We start from the raw sequence: 11,356 nt of genomic DNA, 5'->3' as shown, positions 1-11,356 counted from the left end.
TTGCGGGTACTGTGGGAAGCCGAATCACATAGAGGAGGTCTGTTGGAAGAAAGGAAGAAAATGTCTGCGTTGTGGGAGCGTGAATCATCAATTCGCAAACTGCCCAGGCCGATCTCGAGAAGGGAGCAAGAACCAACAACCAACCACGACCAACCCTGACCAGTCGAAGGGGGAGGAGAATGGACCAAAGGTGTCGGCTCGGGCGTATGCCCTAGAGCAACATCAAGCCCCTGACTCGTTTGAAGACGTGGAAGGTAAGATTCTGATATTCCACCGTTTGACCACTAGAATGGTGTATGAGACGTTCAATTTGGGAAGGAAAAAGAAGCTATACGAAACAATTCAATGAGCTTGGCTAGTAAAGGGATACTGATTGGTTAGCTAGGTGCGATACTCAAGTTGACTGTGAGAAGGAAGTAGTAAAATTTTTGTATTCCGGAGAAGGCAATAATAAGGAATTTCGAGGACGAAATTCTTTTAAGAGGGAGAGAGTGTGAGAACTCGTGGATTTTCTTATTTTCTAGACTTTATTTTATTTAATTGCATGCCTTTTCTATATTTTCTTTATTAGAAAAATTTTCTAGATAATTTTTATGAGTAAATATGGTTTCAAAATCATTTTTCTAGTATAAGTTAGTTCATGAGATTTTAGGAGTGTATACCGGGCGTGAGCCCCGCTAGTGCGGAAAGTTCGGTAAAAATTCGGCCAATTAGGTTAAGTTTTTTATACAGGGTTTAATTTAGCAGGTGTTAAGAGATGATTAGAGGTTACCAAATGGATTAAGGTTGGAGAGACAAAAGGATAGAGTAGCATTAATGAGAGTGACAAGTGTCACTTTGTGATTTGGTTGGACTTTGACCCTTGGACCAACTTTACCAATAAATCAAAAATTGACCAAAATTCATCATCTTGCAAGCTTCTTGTGGCCGAACCTCTCTAAGGGAAAAAGAAAAGAAAACTCTCAACTTCTTGCTCTCAATCTTGCTTAATCTCCCAAATCAACCGATTAAACTTGAAATTTTTCCATAAAAATCCTTCTCTTAGTAGTAGTAAGGTTGTTGGGGAAGTGGTTTGGAAGAAAGTGGTGCTAAATTGTCTCCTTTCTTGAGTTGGTAAGGTGAGTAGCTAAGGAACCTTTCTTTTGATATCAATAATGCTCAATTAATTACTTGTTATAGGCATAGAGGTGATTTTGTGTAAGATTTTATAACTTTTGGGAGAGATTGGTGAATTTTTCTATTTATTCATGATTTTTCTGTTTTTATATGTTTAATATTGTGTGGCCATGGATGATGGTTGGGAATGGTTTAGAATGAAGTTATAGTGTGTCGCGCCCCACTTTTTGAAATGTGTGAAAGTAGTGTGTGAGATATGTATGTGAGCGTGTGTGAAAATGAAGATAAAAGGCCGTGGGACTTGAAAATACGACGATTTGGCCAAACAAAGTTCAAAAAGGGTTTTTGAATGGAAAATGGAGTCGCCACTTGGTATAGAGTTAGGGTGTACCAAGTCACCCAAAAAGTGATTTTTGGAAAGAAAAGTAAACAAACCCTTTTTGAAGAATTTTTAGGTCTACGTAACCAAAGCACGGAATCGGGGGTCACATTTGATAAGGGAGAAGGCAAAGGCAAAGCCTAAGGGACTCCCTTACCCTAGCCATAGCTAGTTGCGTGACTTAGCCCCTCTTTTCCTAATTTCTTCTACCCAAAGTATGTGTTGCATGTTGGATATGACTAATGGATATGAAAAAAAATGCAATCCTAAATCTAAAATGTCTCTTACGAGGCTTTTTGGTCCCAACCACATGGGTTGTGGTGGCCAATAAGGAAAGTCCTCATAGAGGTCACGGGTGATGCAAATGAAGACTCAAGTATGAGTGTAAGCGTGCAAATGTAAGGAAAGTGCAAGTGTGCAAATGTAAGAAAAGTGCATGTGTGTCAATTGAGAAAATAAAGGTGTTTGTGTGCTAGTGGATGAAAATATAATAGTAGATACATATAAGTGCAATTGGGTGCAATTTGTGAGGTAGAAAATAAATGATAAAAGAAGAAAAATGTGCAAACATGGCATGTGGATTGAGAAAAATGTAAGTAGTGGAAAAATGTAGATAAAAATGAAAAGGTGATATGCATGAACCTAGAGGAGTGCATCAAGTCGGGTACGGGAATGACTCCTAACTTCACCATTTTGATTTTCCCTTTGATTAGAAGGAAAAACTAGCGTGCTAAGGCTATTTTGTAGCCACACTCGCTCGTTTCCCTTACCAAAAGGAGACTCTCAAGCAAATGTACCCTATACCTAGCATGAGGATGCAAAAACCTAAAATGAAAGGGAAAGGGTTGGAGGGGCATGCCAAATGCTAAAAAGCTAAGAAAAATGCATGAAATGTAGTGAAACATGCAAGTATGTACTAGCGAGGGAGATCCCTAAGGGTCTAGCATTGGACTAGCCCATATCTATGAATTCCTACTAGCGTTGGACTAGTGGAAAACGGGACAATGAGCCACAACTAGCGTTGGACTAGTGTGGTGACGTGCATTCATCCATTATATTCATCCATGACTATAGAAAGCAAGTAGACATGCCAATCACATATAAACACATAGCACATAACACTTAGCATGCTCGACTAGATGCAATAGCCTAATAAAGCAAATTAACACGTAGCAACAAAGGCAAGCAATCAAGCTAATGAACCTATTACATTTGCTAACTAAAACAAAAGGGGAAGGGGAAAAATGGATAAAAATGCTCTCCAAGCCCTATCTATTACAAGCCAAGAGGTGTACACATACCCCATAAAAGGATAACTTGATAAAAGCAAAAGTAAATGAAATAAATGAAAGGAATTAAGGAAAGGCAAGGAAAGCAAAGTAGACATGCAATTCTCACTTAGCACGTTGGATCACATAGGAGAGACAAAAAGGGATAAAAGAAATTATACCTCCCCGTTTATGATGTTAGTAAAGTAAACAAGGCTCAACTTGGGCGAGAGTCACCAAAGAAAAGGATAACTTGGGCTAAAACCATCCAAAGCAAAGGATTAATGCACCAATTTAATGGTAAAAATGTAAATAAGACAATCGGAATCCATCAAACATCGAATCCTTCCTTACTTGCAACTTAAAAATGATCAAGTAATGCATAATTTCTAAGCAAAAGTGAAGCATTGATCAAATTTCTGAAATAGAAAAATGACTAAGGACCCAATAGCAACCATTAATCAATCACTCAAACCCAATCAACACCTTTTGAGAAATTCATGGGTCCAATCGCAAACATTAATCAACCATTTGAGTTCAATCGAAACATTCAAAAACTTCGAAGGTCCCAAAAATAGTACAAAGGGCAAACAACGGTTCAAATTGCAACCAACGTAAGACTTAATTGCAAGAAATTGGAATGTAATTGGGCCTTTGTAGCCTTACTAGAGACTAGAGGGAGCAAAGTATAATAATAATTTTTTTCATGCATGCATACGTAGAAGCTTAAGCTTCTGCAACTGAAAAATGAAGGCTGCTGCCTTTCGTTTCCAAACCTGCGGCAATTTCCAGCAGTGACTCCATCCGTTTCATCATACAAACAAGTTTATCAAACCAGAAATTGTTGACTAAATCAAAACGTGAAATTTTGTTTGCAGGATTAAGGTGGCAAATCTGGTTTGACCGACAACAAAGAAAGCAAGAAAACTGCAGCAAGATTTTTCTTTCGGCAAACATACAATTCATGCAAAACTTTGAATCGGCTCCACTCAACCATGTTAATCACCTCTCAAAAACATTTCAAATAAGTAGTTCAAACAATCAAAAATTTCAGCAAACCGAAGGTGAAGCCTGCTGCATTATCGTTTACAAACTTGCTGCAACTTTCTGCTATAACATGCAGACTCTCGGCAAACAAAAAAATCACATAACAGCTTTAAAACAAATCCCATCAAACCATTGCTCAACACCTCTGAACAAAACATGAACACTTGAAACTAATCAAATGGAACCCAAATAAACATTTCAGCTCTTCAAAGCATCGACTCGAACAGACAAAAGAACATCAAATGTGTGGTCCATTCTCCCTCCCCGTCTCAAACAATCAGTTTTTCTTTATTCCCTGGTTTTTAGTGTAAGTGAGCAAGTTCCACACGACTAAAATCTGATTTAGACATCAAGCCTTGATCACATAATTTCAATCATCCGGGCATGCAAAATTTTGGCAAGAACTTTCAACAATTTTCTGGGTTCTTTATCAAACGTATAACAGTGCAAACCAAATCCCATTCAAAACTCGCAACTTGTTTCATCTAACACTAAAACCGGACATCCAAACAAACAACAAAAGCAGGAAGAGCAGTGACCAGTAGAACAGATTTGCCCGAAACCTTTTCCATTTTTCTGAAATTTTCCTATGCATGAAGATCGGCCCTGACCATCAAATAAAACTTACGGATTCACCGTAAACCCCCATAGACAAACCCCAAACTGCTATTCGTAAACCCAAGTCAGCCCAATGAATTCCTCAACCGTAAACCGCAAGAGCAAAAATCAGCAAGAAAAACCAAACTTAATCACGAGTTTTTGGACTGTTGGGAATGTAACAGAGGGAGTCGGCTGATGAGCAACAAAAAACAGACATAACAACCCTCTGTAAACTATTAGGAAGCCTAGAAAGAGAAATAAAAGTTCCATCCGAAGATCATGTATTAATCCAAAGCAATTTCATGGAGAATATCAAACTGGCTAAGACAGAGAATTGTCGTTACCTCTGGAAGGTTGACTCAGCATGAGAAGGCGCGAAACGTTGTCTGAAACTGTTGGAAGATGAAGTAAGAACTCTCCTTGGCTCACCCTCGAGTGGAATGACAGCAACAGATTTAGATTCCGAATCAAAGGTATCGCAGCCGTCTTTCCCGAAAACCTTAACACTACCGTTGTTCAGCCATGGATCTTCGACCTCGCCTTTTCTTTTCCTTTCTTGACCCGAATCTCCTCCCTTTTCTTTCAGTTATCTCCCCTTTTCTCCGTCAAACCCCAGCTCTTTTTATCTCTCTCGCTCTTCCTCTCTCCGAAACTCTCTCTAGCTCTCTCTTATTTCTCGGTTTTCCTCTCTTTCCTCTCAGTCCCCTCACCAGTGTAGACATCAAATTTTTGGTTTCTAATTTTATTTTTTTTAATTAGTTTAATTTTAGATTTATTTGTTTCAATTTTAGATTTATTTTGGTTGGTTACTGTTTCGTGCCTCTTATTGTATTTTAATTAGTTTACGAGCATTTATTTTATCTACAAATTTGATTGAAAAAAAAAAAGAAAAAAAAGAAAAGGAAAAGAAAGGAAAATTAGCATTTCTTTTTTATCCTTTTATGCCTATTTCCGCTCATTGTATTTAATCTTTTCTTCATTAGTTATTTTTTATTAATTAGTTGTCTATATTTTGTTAAGTTATTATCAAAAAAAAAAAAAAAGGGACCAGCAAGCTGCGTATTTTCGCAGCTTGCAAAGGACAGCCGCATGCCAATCGAAGGGCCAAGGGAGAAGGCTTAGGTGGAGATGATTTGCAGCCATTGAATGGAGGGTTTTGGGGTTTGCTAGCTGGATATAAAAGGAAAGAGAAACCGCAGCCGCAAGGAGGAGAGTTTTGGCAGCTAACGGCTGTAGAAAGAAAACAAGAGAGAAAGGAGAGGTTTTAGGGGGGACGGGCTGAGTGAAAAAGCTGAGAGGGAGAGAAGGAGAAAAAAGGGCGACGGGTAAGAAGATCAAGAAAGAGAGGGACGGCTGCAAATCTAAGAAAGGGAGAGCTAGCAAACAGGAGAGAAAAACAGAGGGTTTGGTGACGGCTGAACTGACGAAAAATTCTGAAGAGGTTCTTTTGACGGCTAAAAACCAGAGAGAGCAGGGAGAGTTTGGGAGGTTTCTGGGAACGGCAAAAGAAAGAACCAGAAAGGGTCAACGGCTGAAAGGTTTTTGACGGAAAAAGAGAGAAACAAAAAGGCTCATGAGCGGCTGAAGGCTGAAAAATCTTGAGGAAGTAGAGAGTGTGTGTGTGCGACGGAAGAGAAAGGCAGCAAAAGAAGGGCAGCCAAAAGAGAAGGGGGGCTTGGGTTAAGAGAAAAACAACCGCGAGAGAAGGAAAGGCAGAGTGTTTCATCTGGAGAGCAACCAAGGATCATCGAGGATACGGGTGATAGCGCTGCCATTGCCGGTGCTGCTATCTTTCTACCGCCGTTGCGCCGTTGCTGAGGGTACGGGTTTAAGGCAGTGGAATAGGTAACTGTCCACCCTTTTTCTTGTTCATTTCCTGTCGCTAAATGGAGCCCAATTCGCTAAGATGGAACTAGGTTTTGGTTCATTTGCTGCGTCTCTGTTAATTTAATATGCATATCGCATCTGATTTGGCTAAAACTGGAGAGTCGACTTGATTGAAGTCCTAGTTTAGCCTGTTTTTCTGGTTTTTGTTTGGGGTTCGTTTGTATATTGATTGATGAGCTTGCTAGTTTTTGGTTCTAAAAGTGAAAAAAATCTGTCTTGGCCTGTTCGGATGTTGGAGTTACTTGTTCTGGTTGTTGCTGAAACTTATAATTTGATCGATACCTGGGATTTGTTGTTCATTTAATACCCACGTTCATCTTTCTGTTGCACTGATTTTGGTGGTTGTGATTAGTTGTATGTCTGATGTTTCTCTTGGGTCACTTGATGCGGTGTTGATGACCACTTTGATGGGTTTGAGCTGCAATTTTGCAGCAGAAGGTGCAGCAGGAAACTTTAACTGAACTAAACCCGGAATGAATCTTGAATGGGCTATTGATTTGCTAGTCTCCTGGCTTCCTTTTTCGTTTGCATGATTGAGGCTCTACCTCAAATTTTTCCTGAGCTATGTGGGTTGTTAAAATGGGTTCAGTTTTTTTTTTTTTTTCGGAAAGTGTTCTTCGCGGCTTTGCTGCATTTGATGTTCGGTTTCTTTGAGTCGATCATTTAGGGGAATAGATGTTTGTTTGGAGTGTTAACAACCCGAGTTGGAGGTCATGACATTGGGAAGTTTGGGTAGACAAATCACTAAGCATTCATTCCATTACTTCGCATGAACATCTTTTAGCTGGCAGCTGGAATATTGCAGAAAACCTGCGCATTTTTTCTTTTTCTAGTGCTGTCTTGCTGTTTAGTTTTTTTTCCCTTGACGGTCAGCTTCACTACTTGTTTTAATCCTGCAATAAGGGTTGCTGTCTTAATCCTGCAATGATGGAATGGTTTTGATCAAAGCTTGAAAATGAGAAGTGCAGCAGTTTTCATTCTCGGTTGATGAAAGCTTAATAGTTGATGAATCTAACTTTTAATAATTGATACTTACGCATCAAAATTAAGCTGGCAGGACACTAGATATAGCTATCTAAGCATGACAAGATTACATGGCCAAGAACTGAATTTAGAGCACAAAGACTTTGGCTTCAGAAATCTGAAGCAATCAAAAGGCAAGTAACTTGATTTGAGAATTTGATCACCAGCATCAAGGGCTCTGATATCACTATCAAAAGCTTCAGTTTGGATTGACATTTCTGGTTTACAAACCCAAGAGCACTTGGATGCTAACAATATCTGAAATTTGATCACCAAACTTTTTTCCAAGCAAGCTGAAATTATTCACATTAAAACAAGTAAACACCAGAAATTGCAAACTAAGGAGATTATGTTCAGATTTACAATCAAAACGCATTAAACTACCTTCGAAGAAACTTAAATCATCCTAAAAGCTTTGAGCAAAGACGTGCAAAAACATTTGTACTCTCTCAAGAATAAAATTCCTTAATGGTCTTGGCTGAAATCTGGTTCATTCACTACAAAACCATCACAAGATTTGTATTAAAAAAAGGCCACAACAACACATAATCATAGCAAATAAATAACATAAAACTTAGGCGTGAAGAAGGAAAAATGTACCTGAATACTTTTCATCTCCTAACAAGCTAGTGTTTTGTACATGACTTTGGATTAATGAAGGATTGCATGCCCACATTAATGCCTATACAAATGCAAATAGAGCACCATTATATTTCATGCCTTCACACAAAAATAAATAAAAGCAAGCTATACATTACCTGACCAGGAGGAATGATCTGAAACCAATTACTATCCATTAATTCCTTATTGCATCCATGCTGTGAATCTGATTGCAATAGGCCATCGGATGATCCTATCAGATTCAAATTTACATTCTCAACATTATTGGGTGCCCCAACATGATCATAATTGTGAGTTTCATATGCATCTGTGCACACTTTAGTACATTTTCGTCTATCATGTCCAAATGACCTGCGGGAAAAAAATTGCCAAGCACAATCCATAAACAATAAGATTGAATTTATAAAGGCGTATATGAAGTGTACATATATAACTAACATTTTTGGCCTTCTAACATAAAGCCAATGAGTGGATGAAATTTAGCATTGCTCATTCATATCTGGTTTTGCAAAGCTATTCTAACCGTAGAATAAGTCAATTTTAAGAGTAGGTGATTACTTGCAATTTTTGCATCGTCTTCGCTTTCGCTTGTGAGTGGACTGTTTTGCCTTTTGTCCCTTTGTAGCAACAACAATTGGACCAAGAGAAAGTATGGACCAAAGTGGAAACCTTTGCCTGGGAATTCAATCGTATCGTTGGAATTGAGAACTAAATAAGAAGAAGACAGATGACTTTAAAGAGATAGGTGATACCCGAAAGTGTTTCAGGAACCCAAAACCGTTTTCAGCAACCCAAAATCATTTTTAGAAACCCGGTGATTTTTTCACTTAAATATGTAAATTTTTTACTTTTAGTATTAGTAAGTTTAGTTTAAACATAAGTAAATTTTGTCAAATAATAAGTAAATTAAATTACTCAAAGTGTAAATTTCTATTTCTGACTAAAACTTATCTTTCAGGCATATACTTACTAGTTTGAATTAAAAACTTACTTATCTTCTCGACTTGGCAACCCGTTTCTTTTCTAGGTATTTTATGATTAGAACTCCATTCTCTCTCTATATTACAAACCATCATCAAACTAATTGAAAACCTCAATTCTCATATAAACCATTCATCTGAATTTTGTTCCAATCAACCCATTCAACAGATTTATGTTCCAGTCTAATCGTTATGATATAGCAATGGCATTAACAAGCTATTTTGACTCTCCCGGTAAGGGTTTACGTATTAGTAATTTTTTAGGAGGAAGATGAGTTATTCACATGTCCAAAATATCGAAACAACCAGCATAATCTAATCCTTAGTTCAATGAAAGTCACAAATTTGCGGGTAGGTAGATTAGATTATGTTGAATGCCTTTGGCTCTTTACAATGAAATTCAAAATTTTTTCTCATGACAGAGCAAAGACGGTGATATAATTGATTGTGTCTATATGTATCAACAACCAGCATTTGACAATCCTTTCCTCAAAGACCACTGGATTCCGCAGGTTTGCCCCATGCAACACCATTCAAAAGAAAAATAAACAAAAAAATGCAAAAATATGAAGTATGTATAACACCATAATTGATTGATGGTCGGAAACTGTTCTATGAATTTTCTCTCCTTTCCTGACTGAAGAAGAGGGAAGATGTGATTCTACAAAATCTACATGTATCATAGGATGGTAATAAGAATTGCTTCTGCAACACAGATTTACAAGAGTAATAATGGCCAAATTTCCGTGGCATTGCAGACGTTACAATGGAGTAAAAAATTCAAGAGGCTGATAATAAATTTCCATAGAAACAACAGATTCGCAACAATGATTCTAGATCAGTTCAGTTCAATAACATATGCTCCATCAAGCGTATCAACTTAGAATTCCAAAACGGGAGAAACCTCTCTTGCCTGAAGAATTCAAGTTATAAAGCTCATGTTGAGTTACTAATATATTAGTAATTCTCACCCGCACAGAGTAGCAATCACAACATACAAATTTCTCTTTGACATTTCACCAAACATCTTATATGCATTCACAAATTAATCACATTTAACTTAAACGTCTGGTCTCAAGTCCTTTCCTAGATGTTTCACATGGCTATTAAACATATTTTACCCGTAGACAATCAAAACTACAACCATTTCCTAGATGTTTCAACGGACATTTTCAGCCCCAAAATTGCAATAAAATCTTCAAATTCTCAGCCTTGATTTCCCAAGAAAATCTTGACAAACAAAACAAATGAAATATAAATAAATTACAGCAATATAATCAAACGATTTCAAGAGAACATGATGATCTAACCTCGTCACTGCTATTTTTCATATGCTCTTTGGCTGGCTACCACCGTCGCTAACCCTTTTGTTGTGTTTGCATATGGCAGCACTCAAACCCAACCGAACGATGAGAAAGGATAGAAGCAAAGTGTGAACTAAAGATGAAAATTTTGAAGTGAGAAGATTTATTCAATTGTAACAAAGAGAAAGTGTGGATCAAAGTGGAAACCTTTGCTTGGGAATTCAATCGTATCATTGGAACTGGGAACTGAATAAGAAGAAGGTAGATAACTTTAAAGAGAAAGGTGATACCCAAAACCGTTTTCAGGAACCCAAAACCGTTTTTTTACTTAAATATGTACATTTTTTACTTTCAGTATTGGTAAGTTTAATTTAAACAAAAGTAAATTTTGTCAAATAATAAGTAAATTAAATTACTCAAAGTGTAAATTTCTATTTCTGACTAAATCTTATCTTTCAGGCATATACTTACTAGTTTTAATTAAAAACTTACTAAAGTTAATATTAATTATTTTAATATAATATTTAAAAAGTCACTAAAAGATTTGATCTGTCACTAAAGGTAATAGAAACCTATAATAGCAGGTTTCCCTAATATCGTTACCATAACTATAGGCACTGTAGCACTGTCCTGTTTGTACATTTAAATCTTGTGTTTGATTTAGTTGATAATTGATAGTTAAAATCTTGGTTTGGTGAATTCGTTTGCATGATGAAATGGATGAAAGGTTGTAGCTAAAATTTACAGAGACCAGCAATGAGAAAGGAAGCATTCTGCGTGTTTTGCATGAAAATCTGCATGAAAATATTCTAAAAATTGCAGTCTGGTCCCTTGTTTCTTGGATAACTCAACTAGGACCCAATTAATTGAATAATTTCATCAATTTGGTCCTTGGCAGCTTTAGTTTTCGTAATTTCATTGCTTGCTTTGCTTCAATTAACATGCTTTGTCAATTGCACTTAAGTCATGGCTTTAGGGGCTTTACGATTAAGTGAGCTTTGTATTTGCGCATTTCTTTTAGTTTTTCTTAATTAAAGTGGTACCTTGACCTTTTATTGTTTTGAAGCTATTCTTCCTTCATTTGATCATCATTGCAAGGGAGGTATAATTTCTTTTCCCTTTTTGGCTCTC

At 37.1% G+C, this 11,356-nt stretch overlaps 1 protein-coding gene across 4 annotated transcripts; it reads right to left on the bottom strand.

Annotated features, from left to right (window-relative positions):
- Window positions 1–7,459: 7,459 nt before the first annotated feature.
- Window positions 7,460–10,403, bottom strand: LOC113756213. 4 transcript variants are annotated; one of them, XR_003465873.1, is made up of 6 exons: window positions 10,232–10,403; window positions 8,500–8,616; window positions 8,079–8,292; window positions 7,921–8,002; window positions 7,705–7,817; window positions 7,460–7,613 (listed from the first exon to the last, which is right to left on the bottom strand). XR_003465873.1 is itself a non-coding variant. In XM_027299975.1 (5 exons), the coding sequence occupies exons 1-5, from the start codon at window positions 10,250–10,252 to the stop codon at window positions 7,786–7,788; spliced, it is 462 nt and encodes a 153-aa protein (XP_027155776.1). In that variant the 5' UTR covers window positions 10,253–10,403; the 3' UTR covers window positions 7,460–7,785. The 4 variants fall into 4 exon arrangements, 2 of the variants coding, with proteins under 2 accessions (XP_027155776.1, XP_027155777.1); XR_003465872.1 differs by having other exon boundaries at window positions 8,504–8,616; XM_027299975.1 differs by having other exon boundaries at window positions 7,460–7,817; window positions 8,504–8,616.
- Window positions 10,404–11,356: the final 953 nt, after the last annotated feature.

The sequence above is a fragment of the Coffea eugenioides genome, unplaced genomic scaffold, assembly GCF_003713205.1.
Source record: "Coffea eugenioides isolate CCC68of unplaced genomic scaffold, Ceug_1.0 ScVebR1_2070;HRSCAF=3032, whole genome shotgun sequence".
Taxonomy (NCBI): Eukaryota; Viridiplantae; Streptophyta; class Magnoliopsida; order Gentianales; family Rubiaceae; genus Coffea; species Coffea eugenioides.
Note: the sequence above shows the minus strand (reverse complement) of the source record. Positions and strands in the feature narration are given on the sequence as shown.